Source organism: Macrotis lagotis, chromosome 1 (genome assembly GCF_037893015.1).
Source record: "Macrotis lagotis isolate mMagLag1 chromosome 1, bilby.v1.9.chrom.fasta, whole genome shotgun sequence".
NCBI classification, from domain to species: Eukaryota; Metazoa; Chordata; class Mammalia; order Peramelemorphia; family Peramelidae; genus Macrotis; species Macrotis lagotis.
The window spans coordinates 742306770-742333328 of NC_133658.1; the positions used below are offsets into that span (position 1 = coordinate 742306770).

General features: G+C 40.2%; 1 protein-coding gene and 1 pseudogene across 4 annotated transcripts in view; both read right to left on the bottom strand.

The window, feature by feature from the left end:
* The window catches only part of PARP4 (poly(ADP-ribose) polymerase family member 4), a 114004-nt gene extending 88894 nt beyond the window's left edge, over nt 1-25110 (bottom strand). The window contains exon 1 of one of the 4 annotated variants that reach the window (XM_074216252.1): nt 20708-21372. In XM_074216252.1, the coding sequence (XP_074072353.1) occupies nt 20708-21297 (590 nt within the window). In that variant the 5' untranslated portion in view covers nt 21298-21372. Of the gene's footprint in view, nt 1-2008; nt 2098-12535; nt 13138-20707; nt 21373-25024 lie in introns of those variants that run through there. The other 3 variants (XM_074216253.1, XM_074216255.1, XM_074216254.1) reach the window with 3 other exon arrangements.
* LOC141508017 (BAG family molecular chaperone regulator 3 pseudogene) lies at nt 3920-6314 on the bottom strand (annotated as a pseudogene).
* Nucleotides 25111-26559: the final 1449 nt, after the last annotated feature.

Below are 26559 nucleotides of genomic sequence, written 5' to 3' on the forward strand. Positions count from 1 at the left end.
TGGAAGAACACTGTATATTGCAAGAGCAATATTATAACAATGAAAGATTTATCTATTCTGATCGATTCAAGATCCAAGACAATTCCAAAAAAACCCATGATGAAAAACGCTATCTCCAAAGAGAGAAGAATTCTAAGTAGAAATTGAAGCATTTTTTTATTTTATTTTTGTTTTTCTCATCTATTTGTCTTTTTATATGTTTTGCAATGTGGCTGGTATAGAAATGTTTTGTATGACTTCACATGTAATAAAATGGATATCCTATTGCTTGCCTTCTTAAAGAGTAGTATAGGGGCTGGAGGGAAGGAAAGAATTTAGACTTTGAAATTTAAAAACTGAACATTAAAAATAAATAAAAAATAAAACAGTTGTATTTTATATGCTAATAAACAATTTCATTTCAATTTTTTTAAAAAAAATAGGAAGTTTTTGTAAAGTGAGCTGTGCTTTGCTTTAGGAACTGAAAATAATTCCTTTATAAATTTACTTTGTTCAATTACCTGGTTAAATATAATTATTACTGAATTTTGACAGAGCTACATATGCAAAACATATCCAAACTGAGTTTTACATCCATTTTATGACCACAATATTGGTTACTTTACAATTATAAGCTAAAATGTGTTGGTTTTGGTATGATGGGATAATAAAGGTCATTCAGTCAAACCTGTTCATTTTCTGGTGAGGAAAGTCAAGGCTCACAGAAATGAAAGGATCTTTCTGAAGTTGTGGCAGGGGGTTGGGATCTGCCCCTGGTCCCTTGAATTCCACAAGGGCTACCTATCACACTGTACCTTTTGGCTACCTTTGAGATCTTGGTTGAATATATATTAAATTCAAAATAATGCAAAAATCTCTAATATGAGCATAAGGAGGACATGTAACAAATTTCAGCTGATGGTAAAGTGACACAATTGAAAAATGTTTATCTAGTTTTATTTTCAAACAATAAAAAATCAAAATTGAGCGAATGTAGAAGTTTTTCAGGTAAGAAATCTGGGTCTTTCCATCACACTCTATAAATTCATATTGTCTTGTATCTTCTTTTAGTATAGAAGAACTTTTTTAAAAAATGATCTTAGGGGTGCCTAGGTGGCACAGTGGATAGAGCACTGGCCCTGGAGTCAAGAATACCTGAGTTCAAATCAGGCCTCAGACACTTAATAATTACCTAGCTGTGTGGCTTTGGGCAAGCCACTTAACCCCAATGCCTTGCAAAAAAAAAAAAACCTAAAAAAATAATCTTAGAAAAATTATTTTTAATGGCAATGAATGAGTCACTAAAATTCAAACATTAAAGGAGTTATTTGGTGAGAAATTATCAAGATACTTTTAAAAATTTAAATTTACTTCAATACATCACAGGGTCCCTTTGATAGGAGTTTTCTTTTGCAAATTAAATATTTTAAAAAATAAATCATAGGGTACCAATAGAACTCAAGTTTAAATCTTTTCTACTTACTGGCTTACTTTAGCAGTTTTCAAAATCTGGGCTGTAAGATCAAATGAACAATAAGATCTTTTAAATTTCTAATTAATAAATATCAATAAAAAGATCTCTTAAACACAAATTTTGGGGGGTTATTATTAATTTTTAAGATTATAAAGAAGTCCTGAGACTAAAAATTTGAGAACCACATTATCTCCTTCCTATTATAGTATATATAGATACTATATATAAAAAATATTAGCACCTTTTTTTGGCTTTTGCAAGGCAATGGGGTTAAGTGACTTATCCAAGGTCACACAGCTAGATAATTATTAGGCTGGATTTGAACTCAGGTCCTCCTGACTCCAGGGCCAGTGTTCTATCCACTGTGCCACCTAGTTGCCCCTAATATTGGCACTTACAATTAGTTTTTGGCATTTTAGTCCTTATGCCCATAGGATTATTTTCCTCTGATAGTGTTTTAAAGAATTTTCCAGCAATCTAAAACCATTTATCAAGCATATATTTGAACTAGCCACTCTACTAAGTGATAAAATTACAAAGAAACACAATTCCTACCTTCAAGGAGCTCAAATTCTACATGAAGGAGACAATATATAAATATCCAGGAACATGGCAGACAAAAGTAGATTGGAGGAAAACTCAGGACAAAATCTTTGATGGGGAAGATATGGGGTGAGACTAGAAAAGGCCTCCTACAGAAGGTGGATTTGAGCTGATTCTTGTGGAAGCTAAGAGGTGAAGTTGAAGAGAGCAGGGCTAGCATGGGGGAACAGTCAGTGAAAAGCACCCTGAGATGTGGAGTTTAGTGTCTGAGGAGCAAGGAGGCAGAAGCAGCCGGTTCCCAGATGAATGAAGGGAGTGAAGTGTAAGAAGACTGGAAGGGTAGGAATGAGATAAATCATAAAGGTCTTATTTGTCAAATGGAGGATTTAAGTTTGATCCTAAAAGTAATAGTCACTAGAGTTTACAAAGCAAGAAATTGATAGTAAGACCTATACTTTAGGAATATCATATTATAGGTAGGAATGGAAGTTGGATTAGAGTAGGGATTAGGGAAACAAATTAAAAGGCTATGGCAGGAGACAAATTAAAAGATAGTAGATAAAGCACCAGCCCTGGAGTCAGTAGGACATGAGTTCAAGTCTAGCCTAAGAAATTTGCTAGTTGTGTGACCCTGGGCAAGTCATTTTACCCCAATTGCCTTGAATTAAAAAAAATTAATACAAAGATCTAAGCTTTGGGATCAATAACTCACCATTTGAGAAAAATTGCTGAGAAAACTAGAAAACTGTTTTGCAGAAATTAAGCATAGAACAACATCTCACACTGTATTCCAAGACAATGTATAGATAGTTTAAACATCAAGGTGTCAAAATAAACAAATTAGGGGAGCATGGAAAATTTCACCTCTGGATCTGAAGAGTTTATGAGCAAACAAGAGACAGAAGGAATCACAGGATGATTTTCTATGAATCTATAAAATGAATAATTTTGATTGCATTAAAGTTTGTTTACAAACAAAACCGATGTAGCCAAGATTAGAAGGAAATCAGGAAACTAGAAACCATTTTCACTAAATCTCTCTGATAAAGACTTAATTTCTCAAAAAATCTAGGGAACTGAGTCAAATGTATAAATATAAGAACCATTCCTCAACTGATAAATGGTTGGTCACAGGAAATGAACAGGCATTTTTCAGAAGATGAAATCAAAGATATATCAAAGTCATATGAAAAAGTGCTCTAATTCACTACTGATTAGAGAACCGCAAATTAAAACAACTCTGAGGTACCACTTTATATCTCTCTAAGCTAACATGCTGGAAAAAGAAAATGACAAATGTGCAAGAGGATGTAGAAGAAGTGGAATACTGATGCTCTGAAGGTGGAGTTATGAACTAGTCTAGCCATCTTGGAGAACAATTTGGAAAAAATGCTCAAAGGATTATAAAACTGAGCATATCCTTTGAACCAGGAATACTACTGCTAGGTATATATCCCAAAGAGATCAAGAAAAAGAAAAAAAAATTATTTGAACAAAAATATTTATAGTAACTTTTTGTGGTGGCAAAGAACTAGGGAATGTCCATCAATAGGAGAATGGTTAAAAAAAGTTGTGACATATGATTGTGATGGAACACAATTGGGCTAGAAGAAATGATGAACAGAATGGTTTCAGAAAAAAAACTGGGAAGCCTTATATGAACTGATGCGAAGTAAAGTGAGCAGAACCAGGAGCACATTGTACACAATAACAGCAATATTGCAACAGTGATCAACTGTGAAAGATTTAGCAACTTTGATCAATATAACAATTCAAGACAATTCCAAAGGATTCAAGATGAAGAATGTCATCTGTCTCTGGAGAGAGAAATAACAAACTTTGAATGCAGATTGAAGTATAAGCTTTTCACTTCGTTTTTGTTTTTTTCCAAAAATGGCAAATATGGAAATGTTTTTACATGATTTCACATGTATACTTGAAGAGAAGGAGAATGAGGAAGAAGGAAGAAGGAGAAGAAGAAGGAAGGAGACTTCTGGCCAAGATGGCGGAGAGAAGACAGGCACAGTTCTAAAGTCTCCTGACCTCTTCCCCATCTATCACATGAAACAAACCTCTTTTTTTATTATATTCTTGGTTTATTTTCCATTCTTAAACTGAGCATTGAACGTTGTCCACACATATATATAAATAACACTATGGTTTCTTATACACGTTCTGCTGTCATGATTTAAAGTGTCCAATAGTGAAAAGAGGAAGGAAAAAAATCATCTTCTTGAAAGTTAAAGTTGGTTATTCTTCAGTGGTGGTATATGATTTCTCCCCCAGCTCCCTAGCCAAGGAAGCCATGTGGGAAGACAATATGCACAGATTAACATGGTGTGCCCTTGTACACAGAGGGACCCTGAATGACTCAAGGTTAGGACTAACCTTTTGAAACAACAAGCAGCTTCTTTATTTCTACAAGAGAAGATTACAGAAGAAAAGCATCGTTTTTCATTCAGCTCTTTAGGGGCTTATCCCTACTCCCTCTACCCTGGCCCAAGCTGTTACTGTGACCCCCCGCAAGCCGCTAAGTTTATTATAAACCAATGGCTGCACAATTCCTGAAATGCACGCAACTGAAAATGTCTGTAAGCACACAGGGTCAAGTTCCCAAGTCCAAGTTAGTGTTTTATTTGGAACAGTTGGTGGCTCTGGTTCTGCTAGGTTATGTGCTGTTTGGGCTTGAACCAGCATCTATGGCCTCTGTGGGTTTGGCCTCCTGGACCTCAGTTTTGGATTTCTTCTTGACATTTTCATCTCCTGTGCTCTTCTTACTTTTGTCAGCTGCTGAGGTGTTGTCTGCCTCAGTATCCTGGAGGGCCTTAACATTTTCTTGGGAGCTCGGCTGGAGTTCGTAAACTTGAACTTGACCTGGGACATCTTCAGCTTTCTGTTCAAGTTTTTCCAAAATCTGCTGGACCTTTCTGATGCCATCCCTCCTGGCCTGATGCACGTCGGCATGTCCTTCAGGGTCCATGGAATCCAAGGCCAGAAGCTCTTTGGTAAAATACTCTTCAATAATCAAATATTTTTTGTCTGTCTTCTTTCCTTCAAATGAATTCACAGCCTGCTCTAGCCCTTGGACCTTCTCCAGAATCGCTTCCACTTTCACCACACCAGGATGTTTGGGGCCTGCTTCCCCATCGGCTGGCTTCTGGGGGGCTGGTTCAGCAGAGGAAGGAATAGGGGAGGCTGGCTTGTCTTCTGCAGCTATGTTCTTGGAAGAGCTGGAGGCAGGGGGAGAGCAGGGAATGGGAGATGGGCTGGGAACTGGAGCAGAAGGGACCTTGACTTCAACCTTCTCAGGAGGAGGTAGAGACTTTTGGGAAACCGGTTTAGAATCAGTCTCCTTATGAATAACTTGAATTGGGATGTAGCCTGAAGAGACATCTTGTCCAGAAGAACTTGATTGATTTTCTAGCTTGTTTTCAGGCTGAGGCACTGAAGATGACTCTTGGTGGACCACTGGCTGCTGAGAAGAAACCTGAGGGCTGTCTATAACAGTGTGTACTCTGGCAGGAGATGAAGAAAGCCCTGGTGCATTTGTTCTACAGGGAGATGCTTCCCGCCTGGATGTGCCCCTGGTGACCACTCTAAATGGGGACTGTGCACGGACAGCCCTGGTGTCCTGCTCATCAGGATGGACTCTGTACGTTGGCTGTGGAGATTGGCATTCTGCCCCCTGGGAAGCTGGATAGTGAGTCTTCTGTGCCTGATGATAAGCCTGGGCTGGAGGCCTGGGGAGGTTTTGCTCATGGATCACAGGAATAGGGATGTAGCCTCGGGGAAGCTGGCTTCCCTTGGTGCTCCTGGCAGCAGATGGGGGCAGCCCAGAGGAGGAGGAGCAGGAGGAGGAGTCAGAAGTGGCTGGAGACTGGGATCTCTCAAGGCCTTGAGAGGCTGGGGCCTGGACTGCTGCAGCTGCTGTTGCCTTTTCACAAGGCTTTTCTATTTTGGTAGATTCAGATGAGCCTCTGAGGGGGGATTCTGATGGGGAAAAGGACCTTAAAGGTGACTGAGATCTCAGAGGGCTTGCACTTGTTTTCACTCGTTGCATCCCAGGCTGGTGATGGGAGTAGAATGGGTGGGGCTGTCGATTTTCAAAGCCCTCATGCATAACTGGAATGGGTATGTAACCAGCACGAAGCTGGGGGTACACTGGAGTCCCCCCTCCAACAGGAGGTAGCTTGGGACTCTCCTCCGACAGGTCATTGGCTGATGATTGACTTTCCTCCGGCTCTGCCGCGGGGGCTGTCCCCAAGCCTTTCCTCAGGTGTCCTCTGGCCAGGCAGCTGCCCATCCGACCCAGGCCTCCCCTCTCTTCCAGGCCCCGCTCCCCAACCGTAGCCTCTCCCCCTCCCCCGGCCCGGGCTCTCTCGGCATTTCGCTCCGGCCTTCTTCTCCTTTTCCACTCGTCTCTCTCTCTCTCTGTGGCCTCAGTCACGCGGGGGCTTCTTGCCGCTTCAGGAGAACGGAAGGTCCTCTTCAGCAGGGCCCGGGGGGCAGGTCGGGGGCGGCAGTTAGGAAGTATCTAAAGAGACCCTCGGGAGTCTCCTCTTCTCCTTGGAAGTGGCCGGAATCAAAAGCAGGAGCGAAGTCTGAGACTGAACGGCTTGGGAGACTCCATGGAGATGAGGGCAGGGGAAGGCGGAAGCCCCGCCCCCGAAACAAACCTCTTAAAAGATATCCGATCCAGAAAATCCAGAAAGAAAAGCCAGAAGAACAGCTACCTCAGGATTTGTCTTCCGCAGCAGCCTTGGACAAATACAGACGGTTGAATCTGGGCTCCAAGGGAGGATCTGCCCCAATCAGCCAGATTAACAGCTGAATTGGAACTGGGAGTCTGAGGGCCTGAGAGCCGGACCTGCTGGATCAGCAGTGGGGCTGGACGACAGGGGCTTGGGACCATGGGGAAGCAGAGGCGCTGGTGTTGGTGCTGTCCCCCTGGAGCTTGGGGACCGGGCTGGGTGTAGAGTTCCGGTGCAGGAGAGCTATGGACACCATCCTGGGCTCCTCTGGTCCCATTGCAGCTCAGACCTCCCCCCAAACAAACCAATGGAAACTACTTCTGCCTCAGGCCCAGGTGTGTGAGCAGAAGAACCAGCCCAGCTGAGGAATGACCTCAGGCCAGGGTAAAGCCCACCATTGATTGAAGGCAAAAGAATTCAATAGCTCCAACCCCTCCCTTCAAGCAAAGGGAAAAGGCCTCTCAACCAAGGTCACAGACTCTCCAGAGAAAGCAACCAACACCTCCTACTGGCAAGCCAGAGAAACTGCACTCAGTGAGTAAAGACTTCAGCAATTCCAAGCCTGGGTGAACCAGCCTCCCCCAACTCAAGGTCTTAGCAAAATGAAGAAGGGTCAGCGGAAAGGTGGATCCATAGAAAAATTCCTGGAAGGGAAAGACCCTAACTCAGAGAGACCTGGAACCTCTGAGGAGAATACAATCTGGTATCCAGCGCAGAAAGACTTCCTTGAAGAAATAAGGAAGGAGCTTAAAAATTTAGGAGAGACAATTAATACCTTGCAACAAGAAAACAAAACCTTAGAAAGCACAATTGGACAAACACAAAAGGAGAATAAATCTCTCATATCATCAATTGGACAATTACAAAATGAGAATAAATCTCTCAGATCCTCAAATGAGCAAATGCAAAAAGAAATTAACTCTCTCAAAAGCTCAATTGGTCAAATGGAAAGCTCTTTCAAAAGTAGAATTGACCAATTGGAAAAGGAGTTGCAAAAGGTTGATGAAGAAAACTCCTACCCCCCAAAAAGAATGGAGCCTACAGAAACTAAAGACTCCATGAGACAGCAAGAGTCAGTTAAACAAAATCAAAAAATAGAAAAAAATAGAAGCAAATGTAAAATACCTCATCAACAAAACCACTGACCTCAAGAATAGATAGAGGAAGAGCAACCTGAAAATTTTAGGACTTCCTGAAAACATTGAAGAGAAAAAAAGCCTGGACTTAATATTACAGGATCTAGTGATGAAAAACTGCCCTGATATCATAGAATCAGAGGGCAAAGTAGTTATTGAAAGAGTACATTGATCCCCACCAGAAAAAGATCCTAAAATGAAAGCACCAAGGAATGTTGTGGCCAAACTCCAAAATTATCAGATAAAAGAGAAAATCCTGCAAGCAGCCAGAAAGAAACAATTTAAATATCAAGGAGCCACAGTAAGGATTATGCAGGACCTGCTGCATCAACATTAAGGGATCAAAGAGCCTGGAACGAGATATTTTGAAGAGCAAGGGAGCTTGGAATGCAGCCAAGAATCTACTTTCCTGCAAAGCTGAGCCTTCTCTTTCAGGGAAAAAGATGGATATTTAACGAAATGGAAGAATTCCAAAAATTTCTGATGAAAAGAGGACAAAGAGGAGGTTCAAGAGACACAAGAAAAGGTTAAAAAGGGGGGGGCAGTAAAAGGAAAAAAATGCAATCCAGTAAGTTGAAACTGGCTATATCCCAGCATGGGGGAAAAAAAGATTCTCATAAATCTTGAGAATTGTAACTCTAACAGAGAGAATACACCTAGCCAGCAATGATGGACATTCATGACCTATCCATGAGACTTCTATCTAAAGAGATGTAACTGCCTTTAACCCCACTTGGGAGAAAGACTCTAATAACTCTCAGGAATTTTGACTCTATTCAATAGAATATACTGAACTAGAAGGGACAGACATTCAGAATTTTCTATGCCTTAGATAGAATGATCTAAAAAACATTGCCTCATAAAAAAGGGAGACAGGAAAGAGATGGGAGGAGGGAGGGGATTGAATGGGGTAAATCTCATTACACTAAGAGGTACAAAAAACCTATGGTAATAGTGGAGAAGAAGGGAGCAGAGGAGAAACACCCGAATCTTCTTCTCATCAGACTTGGCTTAAAGTCAACCTACACATACTCAGTTAACTTATAAAACAACTAACCTTTCAAGTATTAAAAGGGGAAAAGGGGAAGGGGGGGATGGAGAAAGGGAAGGGGAGTGGGGGGAAAAGGGGAAATAAAAGGAAGGGAAGGGAAAAGGGAAAGGGGAAAGAAAGGGGAGGGTGTGATATAAGAGGGCAAACACACTGAAGGGGGTGGTATTCAGAAACAAAATACTGGGGAATATGGACAAGGGGGGGGAAGGGGGAAAATAGAAACAGAGGGAAGATAGCATGGAGGGCAATAAAGAATTAGTAATCATAACCTTGAACGTGAATGGGATGAACTCTCCCTTAAAATGTAAGCGAATAGCAGAGTGGATTAAAAAACAGAATCCTACAATATGCTGCTTACAAGAAACTCATTTGAAGTAGAGTGATACATATAGAGTAAAGGTAAAAGGTTGGAGCAAAATATATTTTGCTTCAGCTGAAGTAAAAAAAAGCAGGGGTAGAAATCTTTATCTCAGACAAAGCAGCAGCAGAAATAGATAGCGTTAAAAGAGATAAGGAAGGAAACTTTATCCTCCTAAAAGGTACCATAGACAATAAAGTCATTTCAATATTGAATATATATGCACCAGTGGGACAGCACCCAAATTCTTAGAGAAGATGCTGAAAGAACTACAGGAAGACATAGACAGCAAAACTCTACTAGTGGGAGACCTCAACCTCCCACTATCAGATCTAGATAAATTGAATCATAAAATAAACAAGAAAGAAGTTAAGGAGGTAAATAGATTGCTGGAAAAATTAGATATGGCAGACTTATGGAGGAAACTGAATGGGGATAGAAAGGAATATATCTTTTTCTCTGCAGTACATGGAACTTATACAAAAATTGACCATGTACTAGGACATAAAAACCCTAATGATTAACTGCAGAAAGGCAGAAATAGTGAATACATCTTTCTCAGATCACAATGCAATAAAAGTCATATGCAATACTGGGCCAAGGAGATATAAACCCAGAACAAATTGGAAACTGAATAACCTCTGAGTGGACCAAAAAACAAATTATAGAAAGAATTAACTATTTTATCCCAGATAATGATAATAATGAAACAACATACCAAAACCTATAGGATTCATTCAAAGCGACTCCCAGGGGATATATTATAGCTCTAAATGCTTACATGAATAAATTGGAGAAAGAGGAAACATGCAACTAAAAAAATTAGAGAAAGAACAAATCAAAAATCCCCAATTAAATACCAAATTAGAAATTCTAAAAATTAAAGGAGAAATTAATAAAATTGAAAGCAAAAAAAATATTGAATTAATAAATAAAACCAAAAGTTGGTATTATGAAAAACCAATAAAACTGATAAACCTCTGGTCAATTTGATTTAAAAAAAGAAAGAAGAAAACCAAATTGCTAGTATCATAAACGAAAAAGGTGAACTCACCACCAATGAGGAGGAAATTAAAGTAATAATTCAAAATTATTTTGCCCAACTCTATGCCAACAAATTTGATAATCTAAGTGAAATGGATGAATATTTACAAAAATATAAGTTGCCCAGGTTAAATGAAGAAGAGGTTAAATACCTAAACAACCCTATCACAGACAAAGAGCTTCAACAAGCCATTATTGAACTCCCTAAAAAAAATCTCTAGGGCCTGATGGATTCACAAGTGAATTCTACCAAACATTTAAGGAACAATTGGTTCCAATCCTATATAAACTCTTTGGAAAAATAGGGAAAGATGGAACTCTGCCTAACTCTTTCTATGAAACCAATATGGTACTGTTACCTAAACCAGGAAGAGTTAAAACAGAGAAAGAAAATTATAGACTTATTTCCCTGATGAATATAGATGTAAAAATCCTAAATGAAAGTTTAGCAAAACGATTACAATAAGTCATCACTAGGATAATACATTATGATCAAGTAGGATTTATTCCAGGAATGCAGGGTTGGTTCAATATTAGGAAGACTGTTAGAATACTCAGTTATATCAACAACAAACCTATCAGAAATCATATGATCATATGAATAGATGCTGAAAAAGGTTTTGACAAAATACAGCATCCATTCCTATTAAAAACACTAGAGAGTCTAGGAATAAATGGACTGTTCCTTAAAATAATTAGCAGTATCTATTTGAAACCATCAACAAGCATTATATTCAATGCGGAGAGGCTAGAGGCATTCCCAATAAGATCAGGGGTGAAACAAGGGTGCCCATTATCACCATTACTATTCAATATTGTATTAGAAATCTTAGCATCAGCAATTAGAGAAGAAAAAGAAATTGAAGGAATTAGAATTGGGAAGGAAGAAACAAAACTCTCACTCTTTCCAGATGACATGATGGTCTACCTAGAGAATACCAAGAAATCATCCAAAAAACTACTGGAAACTATTAGCAATTTTAGCAAAGTTGCAGGTTATAAAATAAACCCTCATAAATCCTCAACTTTTCTATATATGTCTAGCAAGAAACAGCAGGAAGAGATAGAAAGAGAAATCCCATTCAAAGTAACCACAGACAATATAAAATATTTGGGAGTCTATTTGCCAAGACAGACTCAGAATCTTTTTGAAAACAATTATAAAACACTTCTCACACAAATTAAATCATATTTAAATAACTAGGCAAGCATCAACTATTCATGGATAATAAAAATGACAATTCTACCAAAACTAAACTATCTGTTTAGTGCCCTACCAATCAAAATTCCAAAAAATTGCTTTAATGTGTTAGAAAAAATTGTAAGTAAATTCATATGAAGAAATAAAAAGTCAAGAATTGCCAGGAGCTTAGTGAAAAAAAAAAGTGCAAAAGAAGGTGGCTTAGCCCTACCTGATCTAAAATTATATTATAAAGCATCAGTCATCAAAACTGTTTGGTATTGGCTAAGAAGTAGAGTGGTGGACCAGTGGAATAGACTAGGTGTAAAAGCAGGAGATAATTATAGTGATCTGCTGTTTGATAAGGCCAAAGAGTCCGGCCATTGAGATAAAAACTCCTGCTTTGATAAAAATTGCTGGGATAATTGGAAGTTAGTATGGAAGAAACTTAGATTAGACCAACACCTCACATCCTTTACCAAGATAGGATCCAAATGGTTATAGGACATAGACATAAAAAACAATACTACAAGCAAATTAGAAGTCTACCTGTCAGATCTATGGAAAGGGGAGCAGTTTATGACTAAGAAAGAGTTGGAGAACATCACCAAAAACCAGTTAGATGATTTCGATTACATTAAATTAAAAAGCTTTTGCACAGACAAAACCAATGTAATCAAGATCAAAAGAAATGTAGTAAATTGGGAAGCAATCTTTACAACTAATGATTCTGACAAAGGATTCATTTCTAAAATATACAGAGAACTGAGTCATATTTTTAAAACAAAAAGCCATTCCCCAATTGACAAATGGTCAAAGGATATACAAAGGCAATTTACAGATGAGGAGATCAAAGTAATCCATAGCCATATGAAAAAATGCTCTAAATCATTAATTATTAGAGAAATGCAAATTAAAGCTTCTCTGAGGTACCACCTCACACCTCTCAGATTGGCCAATATGACCAGGAAGGATAATGATCATTGTTGGAAGGGTTGTGGGAAATCTGAGACACTTACACTGTTGGTGGAGCTGTGAACTCATCCAATCCTTCTGGAGAGTTATTTGGAACTATGCCCAAAGGGCAACAAAACTGTGCATACCCTTTGACCCAGCAATACCATTACTGGGTCTATACCCTGAAAAGATGAAGAAAAAGGGTAAAAACATTACCTGTACAAAAATATTTATAGCAGCCCTGTTTGTGGTGGCAAAGAATTGGAAATCAAGTAAATGTCCTTCAATTGGGGAATGGCTTAGCAAACTGTGGTATATGTATGTCATGGAACACTATTGCTCTATTAGAAACCAGGAAGGACAGGATTTCATGGAAGCCTGGAGGGATTTGCATGAACTGATGCTGAGTGAGATGAGCAGAACCAGAAAAACACTGTACACCCTAACAGCAACATGGGAGTGATGTTCAACCTTTAAGGACTCTCATTCCATCAGTGCAACAATCAGGAACAATTTTGGGCTGTCTGCAAAGGAGAGTGCCAGCTGTATCCAGATAAGAAGCTGTGGAGTTTGAACAAAGTTCAAGGACTATTCCTTTTAATTTACAAAAAAACAGATATCTTACTGTCTGATCTTGTCACTTCTTAGACTTCTTTTCTTTAAGGATATGATTTCTCTCTCATCACACCCAATTTGGATCAATGTACAACATGGAAACAAAGTAAAGACTAACAGAGTGCTTTCTGTGGGGGGTGGGGGAGGGAGGCAAGATTGGGGGGAAAATTGTAAAACTCAAATAATATCTTTAATAAAAATAAATTTAAAAAATTAAAAAAAGAAGAAGAAGGAAGAAGGAGAAGAAGAAGAAAAAATGGGGCAGCTAGGTATCACACTGTCTCTGAAGTCAGGAGAACCTGTGTTCAAATGCAGTCTCAGACACTTGATACTTACTAGCTGTGTGACCTTGGGCAAATCACCTAAACCCACTGTCCCACAAATAAAAACAACTGCTATTGCAACAGTCCAGGAAAAAAGATGCTAAGAACATAAACTAGGGTGGTAGCCATGTAGAGAAAAGGGGATATATCTGAAAAATGTCATAAAGGTAACAAGATTTGGCAACAAATTAAATATATATATGGTACGAGAGTAAGGAATCAAAAATCACTCTAAAGTTGTGAGTGTGGAAACCCAAGAGGTTTACAGTGCTCTCAACAATGACAGAAAAGTTGAATTTCAAAAGAGGAGATGAATTTGGGTAAATGATGAGTTCTGCTTTGGACACTTTAATGATTTTTTTAATATAATTGTCATGGTTGTGAGAGAGCTCCTCAAAAAACAATAATGCAGTACTATGGGTTAAAAGAGTGAAAGGGAGTAGATCTAAGTAGCATCTACATAATTGAACCTAGGGAAATCACCAAAAGATGTAATAAAGAGGGAAGAGAGGAAAACTCACCAAAGAATCTTGGGGAGGAGATGGCAGGTGAGGGGAGACACTCATAGTTAGAGTTTTGAAATAGACTGAGAAATAAAGTGTGGAGAAGAAGTGGTCAGACTAAGAGAGAGCTCTGTTACTAATCTAGAGAGGAAAGGATAAATAAGAGAGAGAGAGATGAAGCTAAGAAGGATGAAGAGTGAAAACAGGACAATGGATTTTATCATATGATCACTGATAACTTTGGAAACTGCAGTTTCAGTTGAGTGCAGAGGTCAAAAGTCAGATAGCAGAATGTTTAGAATAATGAGAAGAGAAGCAGAAGCCTAGTGTTTATGAATTTTTCAAGTTTTGCCAAGAGGAAAGTTATAGAATGCTAGTTTGTGGGAATAAGTATAGTCAAGTGAGGAAGACTTTAAAGCATTTTTTTTTTTGTTTTTGCAAGGCATTAGGGTTAAATGACTAGCCAAAAGTCACATAGCTAAGTAATATTAGATATCTGAGGTTGGATTTGAATTTAGGTCCTCCTGACTTAGGGTTGACGTGCTACCCACTGTACCACCTAGTTGGCCTAGCTTCAAAGCATTTTTTTTTAAAAATCAACAATTTAGTCATATTTGGTACAAGAAACCCCCTAGATCTAATCTAATCTGTCCATTAATAAAATTTTAACTAAAAATTTTTGGGGACATGCCTTATAAATTTCCTTTTCTTTTTTCTGCAGAAAAATGTTATGTTCTTTTTTCAAAGATTTTATTTATTTTGAGTTTTACAATTTTTCCCCTAATCTTGCTTCCCTCCCCCCACCTACCACAGAAGGCAATTTGCCTGTCTATACATTGTTTCCATAATATGCATTGATCCAAGTTGAATGTGATGAGAAAGAAATAATATCCTTAAGGAACAAAAATAAAGTATAAGATAATGGGTTTTTTCCCCCTAAATTGAAGGTAATAGCCTTTGGTCTTTGTTCAAACTCCACAATTCTTTCTCTGGACACGGATGGTATTTTCCATCACAGATAGCCCAATGTTCTTTTTTTTTTTGAAGAAAGATTTTATTTTTGAATTTTACAATTTTCCCCCCTAATCTTGCTTCCCTCCCCCACCCCCCCACAGAAGGCAGTCTGTTAGTTTTTACATTGTTTCCTTGGTAAACACTGATCTAAGTTGAATGTGATGAGAGAGAAATCATATCCTTAAAGAAGAAAAATAAAGTAGCCATATATTTCTAATATAGTTTACCTTTGGATAAAATTATTCGGGCATCAGGATGAGACTTAGTCACCTATATTTAGAATTCATGATGATGGTGGTGGTGGGTTGTCATTGAAGTAAATTAATTAGTATATTCCTTTGACTTCTGGCAAATTCTAGAATTAATTATTAAAGAAAAGGTTAAGGAACCTCTAAGAAGTAGTGGTACTCCCTGCTAAGAAGGCTGCCTAAATGGGAGGCTGGTCTATCGATGTCCATAAATCTATTCCAACAAAACAGTGAAGTGCACTATCACTGAATAATGATCAAGAAATCTATGATAAATTACAATAAATGATTTCTCCTACCCTAGAATGGACAAAAAGTCAGGCAGAAGTCTAAGATGAAAAAATTTCTCCCACAAAGCCAGTGTTATGAAGTGGAGCTTCCCAGGGTGACCAGAGATGTAAGAGAATTTACAAGTCTCTATGTCTTAGAGCAACAAGAAATGAAGGCTCCTCCAAGAAAGGTCATGAATGGTCAGTAAGACCATGAATAGGGGTCCTGCAATCTTGAGGAGCTGTAGTGAGTGGGTAGCTTCCAGTGTCCAGCATGACTTTGTAGCACTGAGATCAGGACAGTTCAGGTCCAGAGCCTAGGAGGCACCTAATGCCTAAGATACTTGAAAAAGACTTGAAGATCCAACACCTTCAACCTCAAAAGCCCTTGGGAGGTAGAAGTCAATAAAAGAAGCTGGGGCACTTAGGATGGGATTGAAAGAGTCCACAATTTCACCCAAAAGAACTAAAGCTGGAGAGATGAACAATCAAAGAATACGATGATAAGTAACAAGAATTATTGCAAACACCTATCTGGAGGAAATGAAGTAAGAGTTTAAAAAAATGAAATAAAAGTTCTGGGAAAGAGAACTGAAATTAGAATAAGTAACTTAGAAGAGAAAGTGATAAATCTTATACAGGAAATAGACTTCCTGAAAACTAATACAGACCAAATAGAATTCAATGATTCCATGAATCATCAAGAAATATTAGAATAAAAATTTTAAAACTGAAAAAAATTAAAAGAAAAACATCTGATATTAAAAACTGACTTGGAAAAGGTCAAGGAGAGATGATTTGAAGATCACAGGCCTCTCTGACAACCATGACCAATATATTTTTAAAAAATTCATTAAAGTGTTCTATGTATTAGACCCAGAGGGCAATGTAAAGATAGAATAAATCCAATTAGCTCCTGAAAGGAACCCCAAAAGGATAAAATATTAGGAATGTCAAAAACAAAAACCAGAGGATGTGAGAACTGCTTCTTTCTGGCTCTTTATCTGAGTCATATCTGCTAACCTACATGTCCCTCAGGGTTCTGTTCTGGTTCTTCTTCTCTCCTCCCACTTCTATTTTAACTTGTGATCCCACTAATTTTTTTGGATTCATTAATCACCTCTATACTGATAAATTTCAAATTTACTTATCCGGCCTTAACCTCTCTGTTGACCTTTAGTCTCACATCTTCAACTACCTATTGGACATCTCACATCTGGACATCTTGTAGACATATTAAATTTAATAGTATGGCAGGAGAAAGATGAAATGACTGAAGAAACAAAGGTTCAAACTTCCAAGCATGTGGATTTATTATTAAGGAATGCATGCCAATTGTCTAACAAATTGGGACCAGGCTTCTTCCTTGAGGAGGAAGATTTTTATATGTTAAATACAATTAATCAAATAAGGTTAATTAATTAAAATGAAACAATTAACCAGGATATATTAGATAATTTGATTTCTAATCTCCAAGTTGAGAACAGAGTGAATAGGTGCAATTTCTTGAAATTAGAAAAGGAGGTGTCCCACTTACACCAAGTGTCTGTGAACAATCAAAACAATATGGAAACAATAACTGATTAGTATGGGACTAGTTTTCAGATAAGACACAAGCATTGTTTGAGCTATGACATACAAGATGTGAGAAAACTTCTTGTATGAATCTTTAGATTTGACCAGCTTTCTAGTCATAACCTTGGTCATTAGCTTATGGTCTCTAAGCAGTATATAGAGGTGGTCTAGTTTCTCAGTCACTCGGGGCTAGGTTCAAACAATGCAATAAGGTCTTCTCTCACTCCTACAACTGAATGAGCTAGTTCCAAAATTGGACCACAAGATGGAATCAGTATGGGTCATCCAATTCTCACAATTGCTTTCTGTTCCATTCCTCTCTATTCCCTCATATCTCACACTGTAGACATATTGAATGCTCCAAGTAGAATTCATTATCTTCCCAAACCCTTCCATCTTCCTAGCTTCCCTGTTACTATGGATAACACCAACCTATCATTCATCCTGGGTTGAAAAATTGGTGTCAGATTCAACTACTCATTCAATCCCATATCCAAACTATTGCCAAATCTTGATGATTTTACTTTTGCAACAACTATAAAATATGCCCCCTTCTTACCTCTGACACTGAATCCCCCCAATGGTACTTATTTCCTTATAGCTGTTGTTGTTCAGTCTGACTCCCTGTGACTCTCTGGACCACATCAGGCCAATACTGTTCATGGGTTGTTGTTTTTGCTTTTGCTTTTTTTTTTTTTTTTTTTTTTTTTTTTTGGCAAGTATACTGGGGTAATTTGCCATTTCCTTTTCCAGAGGCAAACAGAAGTTGACTGACTTGCCTAGGGTCACATGCAAGTATCTGAGACCAAATGTGAACTCAGGTCTTCTTGCCACCACAGAGTCATCTAGCTCCCTCATGGCTAGACTGTTGCAACAGCCTGCTGTTTAGAGTCTCCATCACAAGTGTCTCCCTACTTCAGACCATCCTCCACTCAGCTGTCAAAATGATCTTCCTGAAGCACAAGTCCAACCAACTTACTGCCTCCCCCACTTAAACAGAGCCTGCTCTGTTACCTCCAGGATCAAATATAAACTCCTGCTCAAAGTCCCTCCTAATCTGCTAGTCTTCTAAACTTACTTCTTCCCCTTCATTCCTTCAATGGTCAGTTACAGTGCCATCTTCAACAAGAAGTCTTTCCCAGTTTTCCTTACCACAAGTGTTTTCTCCCTATTGATCAGTTCTACTTTATTAGGTGTGTTTTTGTCTCCCTTACAGTCTGTGAGCTTGAGATCAAGAATAGTGTTTTGAGGGGTGGCTAGGTGGTGCAGTGGATAGAGCACCAGCCCTGGAGCCAGGAGTACCTGGGCTCAAATCCAGCCTCAGATACTTGATAATTACCTAGCTATGTGGCCTTGGGTGAACCACTTAACCCCATTGCCTTGTAAAAAAAAACACCTTAAAAAAGAATAGTGTTTTGGGTGCTTTGTATACTATCATGCTGAACACAGTGCTGAGCACTGAATAAACATTCAATATTGTTTACTGACCCATCACGCAGGATCTGGAAGCTTCTACTAAAAACCCAAGGAGATTTTGCAATGCCAAACAATTTTCCAAAGGTCAAAAAAAGATAGTTTTATGACCCACAATAACTTATCTTGCAGAGCTGAATATAATCCTACAAGGGGAAAACAAGATCTTTATTGGAATAAAGGACTTTCTAACACTTGTGATGAAGAGACCAGAGCTGAGTAGGAACTGAACTACAGAAAATTTTGGGGGGCAGCTGGATGATGATGATGATGAAATGTTTCCCTTTTAATATATGAAGAAAAATATCTTCAAAGGGCAATGAGGGGATAAATAAGAAAAAGAGAGGTCCCGGAGGTAGATTGGTTATGAGTCTTTGAAGAAGAAAAAGACAGGGATGACAAAAAGAATACACACTACTGTAGAAACGAGGAAAAGGGGTTGAAAGGTACTATTTTCTCATCACTGGCTTTTTTCACAAGCAGTATAGAGGAATGACTTTGTGAGGGGTATGGCCATTCAGTGAACCTCTCTGGAATCTGAAAGTGGCTTTCTCTCTCTGTCTCTTTCTCTCTGTCTCTCTCTCTCTGTCTCTCTGTCTCTCTGTCTCTCTCTCTCTCTCTCTCTCTCTCTCTCTCTCTCTCTCACACACACACACACACACACACGGAAGTGTGGGTAGAAATATCTTAAGCTCAATTGGAAAATAAATATAATATGCAGGAAGTGCTTAAGAGGCAAGAATAATACTAGAGATTGAAGAGTCAAGAGTAGGCTTATTTACACTCTCCCCTTAGTCATCAAGATAAGGACAAATTTCATTTCTTACCTGCTATTCATCAAGACATTCCCTTGGTTTCCCTCCCATAATCAAGTCTCCTGATATATAACAGTCAGATTCTCAGATATCTAACAGAGAACTAATGTCTCTCTCTACCCACATTTTATTTTTTACAAATTTATTTTTCCAACTACATGCAAAGATAATTTTCAACATTCGTTTTTGGGGAGGGGTAAAATTTTGAGTCCACACTTTCTCCCTTCCTTTCCTTCTCCCTTTGACAGTAATCTAATATGTTGTCTCATATAAACTATACTATCACATAGATAACATACTATCACATATATTAATATTAGCTTTGTTGTGAAAAAAGAATCAGAATAAAAAACCCACTTTTTTAGGGTTTTGTTTCTTGCAAAGCAAATAGGGTTAAGTGACTTGCCCAAGGCCACACAGCTAGGTAATTATTAAGTGTCTGAGGCTGGATTTGAACTCAGGTCCTCCTGACTCCAGGGCCAGTGCTCTATCCACTGCCGCCTAGCTGCCCCTATTTTTTTTTTTTTTTTTAGGTAAAAGAACCATTTCTAAAAGGTGCTGGATTGGACCTTCCAATCAAAGCACTCTCATCCACCTATGCACGTGTAAAATTCTATAGGCTACAGCTATGTGTACGTGTGTGTGGAGACATTCATGTGGGTGGGTAGCCCGCATAATGCTCCCAATGGGCACCGTACAAACACTAAGATTAAACATCCCATGCTGAGTGAGATGAGCAGAACCAGAAGAACACTGTACACCCTAACAGAAACATGGGGGTGATGGTCAACCTTGAAGGACTCGCTCATTCCATCAGTGCAACAATCAGGGACAATTTGGGCTGTCTGCAGTGGAGAATACCATCTGTATCCAGAGAAAGAGCCATGGAATTTGAACAAATTTCAAGGACAATTACCTTTAATTTAGGGCGAAAAAACTGCTATCTTATTGTCTAATCTTGCTATCTCTCATACTTTATGCTTCTTCCTTAAGGATATGGTTTCTCTCTTATTACACTTCAATGTACGACATGGAAACAATGTAACAACTGGCAAACTGCCTCCTGTGTGGGGCGGCTGGGTGGCGCAGGGACAGAGCACCGGCCCTGTTGTCAGCGAGTGCCTGGGTTCAAATCCGATCTCAGAAACTTCGTAATGACCTAGCTGTGTGGCCTTGGGCAAGCCACTTAACCCTATTTCCCTTGCAAAAATTGGGGGGACGATTTGTAAAACTCAAAATAAATAAGAGGGGGAAAAAAAGATGAACCATCCCAGGGCTCCTCCAACTTCAAAACTGAACCCCGAGGACATTTCCACGTCACCACACGGCCTCCGAACGCCTCCCTTCCCCGCTCCTCAATATGCTGCCCCCCTGGAGTCAAGTAAAGCGAGCGTCCTACCGCGGCGGCGCTGGGAGGCCGGGAGACCTTGTGGGCAGCAGATGGGGCGCTGAGCAGCCAGGGCAGAGCCGGCGGCGGGGCGGGGGGCGGGGGGCGGCGGGGCTCCCCTGGTTCCGAGGCCTAGACCGCTCTCCAGAACAAGGGAAAACAACTGGAACCCGGAAGGCCAGGGCCCGAGGCGGGCCAGGCTCTCCGGCCTCTCCCCGGAATCTGGGTCCGGCCCGGCTGGAGACCGGGAAGGGGCGGGAGCGCCCCGGCCCCACCCCCGTCCCCGCCCGTGCCCGCCTGGCCCGACGGGCACCCGGAGCGTTGATTCTCCCGACAGATGGCCTCTCCTGCCCGATCCAAGCGCTCGGGTACAGGCGGGCGGAGACCCGAGCCAGGGGCACTGAAAACGGGCATAATAAATAACAATAGCCAGGAGGAGCGTGAAGACTGGGCAGGTAGAAGAGGCTGGTTGGAGGGCTCCAGACACCAGAGGGTTTCATATTTGATCTTGGGAAGGGTGGACATGGCCAGACTTGTGATTTAGGAAGGGCACTTCGGTAGCTGGGTGGAGGAAGGACCAACCAGGGGACCGCAGCAACCATCCAAGTATGAGATGATGTGGTGTGCGGGTACTGAGACCCTGACCCAAAGCAAAGAGTTAAGATTTAATTCGGTTCTTGCAAGAAGCAGGGCAGTTCCTAACGAGAGAGAGAGAGAGAGAGAGAGAGAGAGAGAGAGAGAGAGAGAGAGAGAGAGAGAGAGAGAGCAGGAAAAGCCAAATTACAGAAGCTGAAGCAGGGTTAAAAAACCCCACAAAACCCACACCCCCCCTTCCCCTCTTTTTTTCCACTGACCCTTACAACAATTGGTCAAAAAGAAGGGGGAGGGGGTTTGCCTGTCTGTCTTTGTTTACACCTTATATGGTTCGGGTGACATAATTTTTCTAGCTGGAGATCCGGGTTCCCACTGATTCTTGAGAAATAGAAACTGAGACCTATGGCTCAGACCATTTTAGCACTGTTTCTGGAAAGTCAGCATTTTTGCCCCTCACAATCCCTCCTCTTATTATATTCTCTGCTGACTTTTCACCCATTCTATCCCCTGTTCTGCTTGAAGTTTTGTAATAACTCTTCACAATGCTGTTCAATTTCTTCATCTCCACTATCTCGGCTCACAGGAGTCCAACCTTCTCTCCTTAACATTAGCATTCGGGCTTGGTCTTCAGCCAGAAGTATTTAAGGGAGGATTTTATGAACTGGACTAGTACCCAACCGTATCATGTATGATGTAGAGGCAGGGAAGATTATCAAGACTCCTAATACTAGAAATCCATACCATACCAATTGATGCCACCAACTCCCTCCAAACCAAGCCCACCATGAAGTATTAAAGGGAGAGTTCCAAGTCTGGACAGGGACATGGGCTATTTTTCTAATTTCTGTGGTGATCTCCTTCACCAATTTTCCATTGTCATCAATTTTCATACCACAAGTGGACAAATTCAATTTTTCACAAACACCCCCTTCCTCAGAACAGATAATCTAACACTAATCTGTGTTCTAGTACAGCTTCCCTAGTTTGGGTGATCTCATCTGCCAATAAGTCCAGTGCCTTTGTTGTTTGATTAGTTATAATTTCCACTACAGCCTGGAGTCTAATGATTCTATTTAACATATAGATCGGTGTCCTGTATCCTCAACTCCTATCTTGTGCCCACGTAGCAGGGCCACACTCCTTAATTATCCTTTGTGGGGGCCAGACATTCCTCCAACCACTAGCATCTCCAGTTATTGTTAGAGAAGTATCTATACTCCGTTTCTGGTTTCCTATGTCATCATATAATTGAACACCTAAAGAACTTATTTGATCTGGGAGGAAAAAGAACTTAGATCTGATTAAACCTATATAGCAGATCCCTGTCCAATTTATTGGGAGGTGTATATAGGCTGTTTGCCCACATACCCAATAATGCCCTTTTAGAGCCAGATTCTTTTTCTAGAAAATCCTGGTCTGATTATACTCTGTTAAACAGGGTAATACTGCATATCCTGATCCCCCAGAGGGCCTCTGTCACACCTCATCTGCCCATCATTTTTGTACTGGCATTTCCACAAACTCTTTTTTTTTTTTTGAGGATTTTGCAAGGCAAATAGGGTTAAGTGGTTTGCCCAAGACCACACAGCTAGGTAATTATTAAGTGTCTGAGGTTGGATTTGAACTCAGGTACTCCTGACTCCAGAGCAGGTGCTCTATCCACTGCGCCACCTAGCTGCCCAATTGTGGCCCTTCTTCCCAGCTACATCTCTCATTGCAAGGTTCGCCACCTCTATTTCTGGCACTTCAAAGTAATAATGAACCCTTCCCATCCATTGTGGTTTACCCATCTCCAACCTTGGAGCTGAGTAATTGGGGACCATTGTTCTGATTATACTTTTTACACTTTGCTATTGATAGGTCACCTTTACACCTTCCCACTCCACTGAGTATATATTGGCAATGTTTCTCATCCATTTTGCCAGTATGACATCTAACCCGGTGCCATCATTACACTGTACACGGGTCCTATCCCAAGGGCCTGGTACCCCCCCACAATTTGGCACTAATTGTATATTGTCAACCTTAGCAGGGAAAGTCCACTTGCAACTACTTTGTCCTAAATCAAGTCCCTTCCCAGTTTGGTTAAGGCAATATCTCCCTGTCACAGATTCTGCCAGTGGCCATTGGTGTTCTTCCTTCTCATTCCAAAATCCAGTTCCACTATGTACTAAAGACTTCTTAGTCAATAACCAAACAGGTTCAAGTGGAACTGGCACCCATGGCCACGTGCTCAATCCTTGAGGCCCCCCACAAATCCAACAGTTACATTGAAAATATTAGCAATGGTTTGAATTAAGTTCTGAAAAGTGTTTTCCTCTTCAAAGAAGGTGTCTAAAACTGAGGCCTGATATAACAATAGGCTCAAATTTAAGAGGGACACTCTCAGAACATGATATCTAAGGCACATTTCTGCAGGATTGTAGTCTTGACCAGAGCCTAGAAAGCGAAGGGGGCCAACCCCAGGGAATGACACTATAATTGCACCCAGGAATGGATCCCATGTGGAAATCCCTTAAGTTATATACAATTATACCAGCTAGGAAGCAAAGGAGTGATAACAAAATTATAACAAAGGGGAGAATACCAAGAATCCTCCACCTCCTGGACGAGGTGTTGGGAGAATCCATTTGTCCTATACTCGCTTAAAATACAGTTTCAATTCATTTGTGGGTTCAGAGTCCACAGTCCATTCTTTTGGTGGATTCACAAATCTTTTTACTCTGGTATGGTGGGTCCAACCTTGCTCCTGGGTCCGCATGGCAGCATCTGAGGTCAGGAGAACCTGAAACAGTCCTTCCCAATTAGGAGTCAACTTCTCCTTCCATGTCAGTATCAACACCCATGTATCAACTTCCCTGACAAACTTATCCTTATTATCTAAACTGGGATCCCATTGTTCAATTGGGCCAAGAAATGGATGGCCATATAACATCTCATAAGGAAATAATCCGATGTCCCATCTAGGCTTTGTTCTGATCCTTAACAATGCAAGGGGCAAGCATTTGGTCCAAGGTAACTGTGTCTCAAGAGACAACTTTGTTAACTGTCTCTTAATTTCCCGATTCATTCTTTCCACCTTGCCAGAGGAGGGTGGATGCCAGGGAATATGTAGTTCCTAGGAAATTTCCGAGGCTTGAGCCAGGGACTGGAGAACCTTAGAGGTAAACTGTGTCCCTTGATCTGAATCAATCCTGTCCACCATACCATACTGGGGAATTACTTGTTCTAGCAGAATTTTGCTGACCATGGGGGCAGTTGTCCTTGAAAGAGGGAAGGCTTCAGACTCTACCCAGGAGTTCAAATGGTCTACTATGACCAACAAGTATTTGAGGCAGCCAACAGGAGGCTGTTAAGTAAAATCCTTCTGTATGCTCTGAAAGGGTCAAATTCCTGGAGGCCATCCCCCTGCTGGGTTCAGTGCTGGGCAGCCTTATTTGTCCTTTGACAAATGAGACACCCATCTATCAATTGCCTGGCTATTGTATGGAGGCTAGGAGATACATACTTGGCTAAGACCGCATCACACAGATTCTGGACTCCCTAATGACTGCCTTGATGTAAAGTCTGCATGACTTGCCTCATACTTGCTTTGTTCAGCACTTCCCAGCCATCAAGCAAATGCCAAGGCCCCCTGATCGGATTCCTTAGCCCCCAAGTCCAACATTTTCTATTATTCTTATCGGTAAAGGATGGGGGAAGAGGTGCATGAAGGAATCTTTGGTAATAACATACCTTTCAGTCCTCCAAGTCATCTTGTCAGCAAGGTGGTTACTCCTAGCTTCAAATGAGTTCCCTGATTGCTGTCCTTTGACATGTATTACTGCAATAACAGGGGGTTTAAGCAAATTATTTGAAAATTCTCTTATTAGGGCATTGGGGGCCAAATATTTCCCTTTACTATTTATCATTCCTTTCTCCTCCCATATTTTCCCAAATATGTATACCACTCCTAAAGCATATTTCGAATCAGTATAGATAGTCCCTCCTTTGTTTTCCAATCCTTTTACTGCCTAGTTCAGTGCATTCAGTTCATAAGTCTGAGCAGACCATCTTTTTGGAAGGTCTCCCGCTTGACAAACTGTATTTTTGTTCCCATCTATTATAGCATATCCATTCATCCTTCTTCCTTCCACCACCCTCGAGGATCCATCTACAAACCAATCTTCCTGCCTGGAATGGGTGATTCCTGTAAGTCCTCTCTCACTTTAGTCTGGAAATTCACTTCCAAACAACTGTGTTCTAATTGCTGAGAATCCTTGGGGGAAGCAGACAGAAACTCCGCTGGATTCTGGTTACGATCCTGAGTTAGTATCAAATCATCCCTTTCTAAGAGAATTGTTTCATATTTAATATGTGAGAGTCCATTAACCACCTGTCAGCTTTTTGGTTCAAAATTGTCTTCACCTGATGTGATACACTCACAGTAAGACCTAATTTCTATAAAAGGGCCACCGCGTGTCTCTGCCCTCCTCTTATTTATGCTAGTACTCCTAAGGCCACCCCTTCTTCTGAATAAGTAGAATTGTTTGGCTGGGGAGACAGCAACAGTACTGGGCAGAAATCAAAATAGTTTTTAATTGCTTAAAACTCTCTTTACCTTTTGAATCCCATAATATCCTATCTTGGTCTTTCCTCTAATAGATATTCATGCAGTGACTTTGCATAGGAGTTGATCCAACTCTTGCAGTGCCCGATCAATCCTAGAAATTTCCTCCAAGCCTACTTATCCTTAGGCTTGGGGATATAGATAATACATATATATACATATATATATACATACATACATATATATGTATGTATACACACACACACACACACACATTCCTTCAGCCTGGAAGGGATCTACCTAAATATTCTACCTCCCTTTCAGTAAATCGCAACTTCTCCCAGGACACTCTAATCCCTTCTACCCCAAATCATTTAATGCTCACTTCTAGAAAGAAGGGGGGATTGGTGTTTCAACTAAAGTTGCAATGATGGTAAAGATGCATAGGGCAGAGGGAGAGCAAGAAGGGGGTCCCGTGGGTAAGGTGGGACCTCTCTTTCCTCCTTTTTCTCCTCCTGTGTTTTACTTATGAATAGCTGGGTGTCTAGGAGTCAGAAAGCTACATATAGCTCTTTTGGGGCTCAGTGGGTCCCTGTCATTCACAAATAAATTCAACCTTTGACATACCCAATCTTTGGTGAGGCCACATTCAGGCCAAATTACTCCACCACCCAAATTTTATCAACCCATATGAAACAACAATATTTACTTAGCTTTTCTC